This window comes from Fulmarus glacialis, unplaced genomic scaffold, assembly GCF_000690835.1.
Source record: "Fulmarus glacialis isolate BGI_N327 unplaced genomic scaffold, ASM69083v1 scaffold27420, whole genome shotgun sequence".
Classification (NCBI taxonomy): Eukaryota; Metazoa; Chordata; class Aves; order Procellariiformes; family Procellariidae; genus Fulmarus; species Fulmarus glacialis.
Window position 1 is genome coordinate 4,916 of NW_009186203.1, and position 2,990 is coordinate 7,905.

Genomic DNA, 2,990 nt, shown 5'->3' on the forward strand with positions numbered 1-2,990 from the left:
GGCACGGCACAGCAAACCGCGGGGTGAAGGGGGACCCTGCACGCACCTTATTGCCCAGCAGCATGATGACCACGTCCTTCTGGGCGTACTCGTGGATCTCTGTCAGCCAGGCCTGTGGGGTGGTGGGGCTGTGTGGGGGCGAGCAGTACCCCCGTCCCTCCCCTTTCAGCCTGCACGCCTCTCGCGAAGACTGGGAAAATGGCTTTTTTTTTGGCATGGGAACCATTCCAGCACCACAGCCGAACAGTCCTGAAAATGCCCCGTCTCCTGGCTACAGCCCAAGCCTACACGTAGTTCACATCCATCCCAAACTGCGTTTTCTCCCTCCAGCCATTTACCGTGTCCCTAAACAACACTCACCCAGCCGTGCAGTGCCCACCAGCCCAGCCAGGCGCCCTGGGGACGAGCTCCCAGCTGGCTGGCTCTGGCTGAAACAGCCAGTGCTTGCATGCAAAACAAGTTTCAAACTGCCCCAAACACCCAGCAAGCCACACAGGGCACCCACGACCCCAGTCCCCAGGGAGAAACACACTCCCGACCAGCGGAGGGGACTCACGCGGATGTTGTCGAAGGACATCTTGCTGGTGATATCATACAGCAGGAGCAGGGCTGGAAGGGAAGAGGCAGAGGCATTGCCTCACTGCAGGGATGCGCTCCGGCTGGTGTCCCCCATCCCCGCCGGATCCCAAACCCACCTTGGGCATCCCTGTAGTAGGCGTGGGTGACGCTGCGGAAACGCTCCTGTCCTGCCGTGTCCCAGATCTGCCAAGAAGCCAGCCTAGTGAGAGCCGGGAGGGGAAAACCCCTGGCTGGGGATGCCCTTGTGGCTCCCAGCCCACCCACACTCAGTCCAAGGGTTTTTTCCCAGCAGCACAGCTGGGAATTGCTCACCTCCTCCCAAAGCTCACCTGCAACTTCACCTTCACACCATCCACAGCCACCACTTTGTTCTGCAGAAGAGAAGGAGAGCACATTTATCAGCCCAAAGCATGCCTTGGCGCGGCTGCCAGCCAGACCCAGCATGGAGCCGGCTGTGCCCTGGCCCCTCAGCTGCTCTCCACCGGCCAGCGGGATGAAGCCAGGCTGCCCGTGGGGCTGGATGTTGAAGCCTCATTGCTACAAACCCTGGTCCTGCTGGGAGGCTGCAATGCTGCCTGGCACCTATAGGGACATCCCAGAGCAGCATCCCCTTGTGCCAGGGTGGAAAGGGGCAGAATCAGGCCCTGATGGAGACAGGCCAGCAAGATCCCAGCCTGCTTTGGATCTGGTGCCTCACTCATCACTTACAGCCAGCACCCCTGCCTGTGCCTCCCAAGTCCCCTAATGAGCCGGCTAATGATGCAGGCTGCCCCACAAAGCCCAGGGACACCAACCTGCTCCAGCCCCTGCCAGGCAGCCCCGGGCTTGCAGCAGCCTCTGCCTGCGTGGCCAGGGGAAGTTCGGCAGAGCTGGGGAAGTGGGGAGGGTCTTGCATGAACTACATGCAAATGTGCATCTACTAATAACATCTTGGCCTGCTTTTATGGTTGCCCACCATAAAGCCCTGACCCTTCTGCCAGGATTCCTCTGCTTCATGTGCCAAAGGAACCACCGCTGCACTAAAAATTTGGGCTACTTGCAGCAATTTGCTATTTGGGCTATTTGGGCACTAAAAATTTGGGTTATTTGCAGCAAGGCCTTCGGATGCTATGAGCTGCCTGGGGATGCTCAGTGGGTGATGCTGACTGTCCACCTCAGGATTCCTTGCTGGTGGGAGCCTTGCTTGGCCTTTAAACGTGGTTGCACACACTGAGCTGGGACGTTGCAGGTAGCACATAGCTTTATCCAGCACGGAAGGAGGAAATCTCCCAGGTCAGGGCAGTTTGCAGCCAGGCATCGGGGCTGCTCGACCCTGCAGCTGGGCTGGGGCTGGGGAAGGGAATCAGCATTTGAAAGTGAGTGGGGAAAGCAATTATCAGAGAGGGCTTTAGTAATCACTGTACACAACTTGGAAGCGCAGGGACTTCTCTCCAGAGGCCCGAGAAAAGAAAATCAGGAGTTACCAAAGGGCTATTTTAAGACTCTTAAGGAATTGTACTTGGAGGGATGATTCTGGACAGAGAAGACCCCTATAAATAATTTCGCTGCCTGGAATTGTTTGAAATGGAAATTCAGCCCATATGGAGATGATAAAAGTTGAGAAAATGGGCTGAATAAAACAAAAAACTTGCCCTAGGAGATGCTGGAAATTACCTACCAGCAGCAAGCCATGAGCTGCTGGAGGGGACGCTTGCACGAGGCAGAGCGGGTACCTATGAACTGGCAACACCCCTGGGGCTGCTGGTGCTGAGCCCAGCAGTGGGACACAGCAGATTTTCCTTCTTTTGTGACTTTATTGGAAGGACAGGCCACAAGACACCTCCAAAGTAAACCCACAGCCTTCTCCCCCTGGCTCCCACTCACCAACCTCCCCAATTCCCCCCTGCAAGCCAAGAGCAGCCTGGGCAGCAAAGGTGGCAGAAAACCAGAGCAGCTGCAGCTGCGGAGGCAGAGGAAGTGCCAACTGCGCTTGACACTTGTCGGCAGCCGTGGGCTGAGCCCTGCCTGGGGACACCCCCGGTGACTTCCAGCCTGCTGAAACACCGCTCTGCCCTGTGCTGCAAACAGCTCTGCCTGCCTGTGCATCCCCAGGGAGACCCTGCATCTGAAATTTGGTGAACAGAAAGCAGTGGGAGGGTTTAAACGTGATCCGCTGACCTTAACAACTCGTCAGCAGCCAACTTCAGCCCTTTCAAGGCATAAAATTACAGCAACCAGCATTTGTCCCCACCAGCCATTGGCCTCAGCCTGGCCAGTGGAGCGTGCCGGCCGCCCACCACACACCCACAGCCCACGCACCCAGCTGGGATGGGCTAAACCGAGGCTTTTTGCTGATTTAAAGGCAAGAGGTGACCTTCCCAGCAGGCTCTTCTATCTCCCAGTGAGAGGTGGAAGGGTTTCAGCAAGAGCCT

At 57.2% G+C, this 2,990-nt stretch overlaps 1 protein-coding gene across 1 annotated transcript in view; it reads right to left on the reverse strand.

The window, feature by feature from the left end:
• LOC104083608 (ras-related protein Rab-37) overlaps nt 1–2,990 on the reverse strand; it is a 5,266-nt gene that overhangs the window by 1,994 nt on the left and 282 nt on the right. Inside the window, exons 2-5 of the mRNA XM_009587136.1 lie at nt 909–950; nt 696–762; nt 557–609; nt 47–112 (exon numbers count right to left, since the gene is read on the reverse strand). Of these exons, the coding sequence (XP_009585431.1) occupies nt 47–112; nt 557–609; nt 696–762; nt 909–950 (228 nt within the window). The remainder of the gene's footprint in view (nt 1–46; nt 113–556; nt 610–695; nt 763–908; nt 951–2,990) is intronic.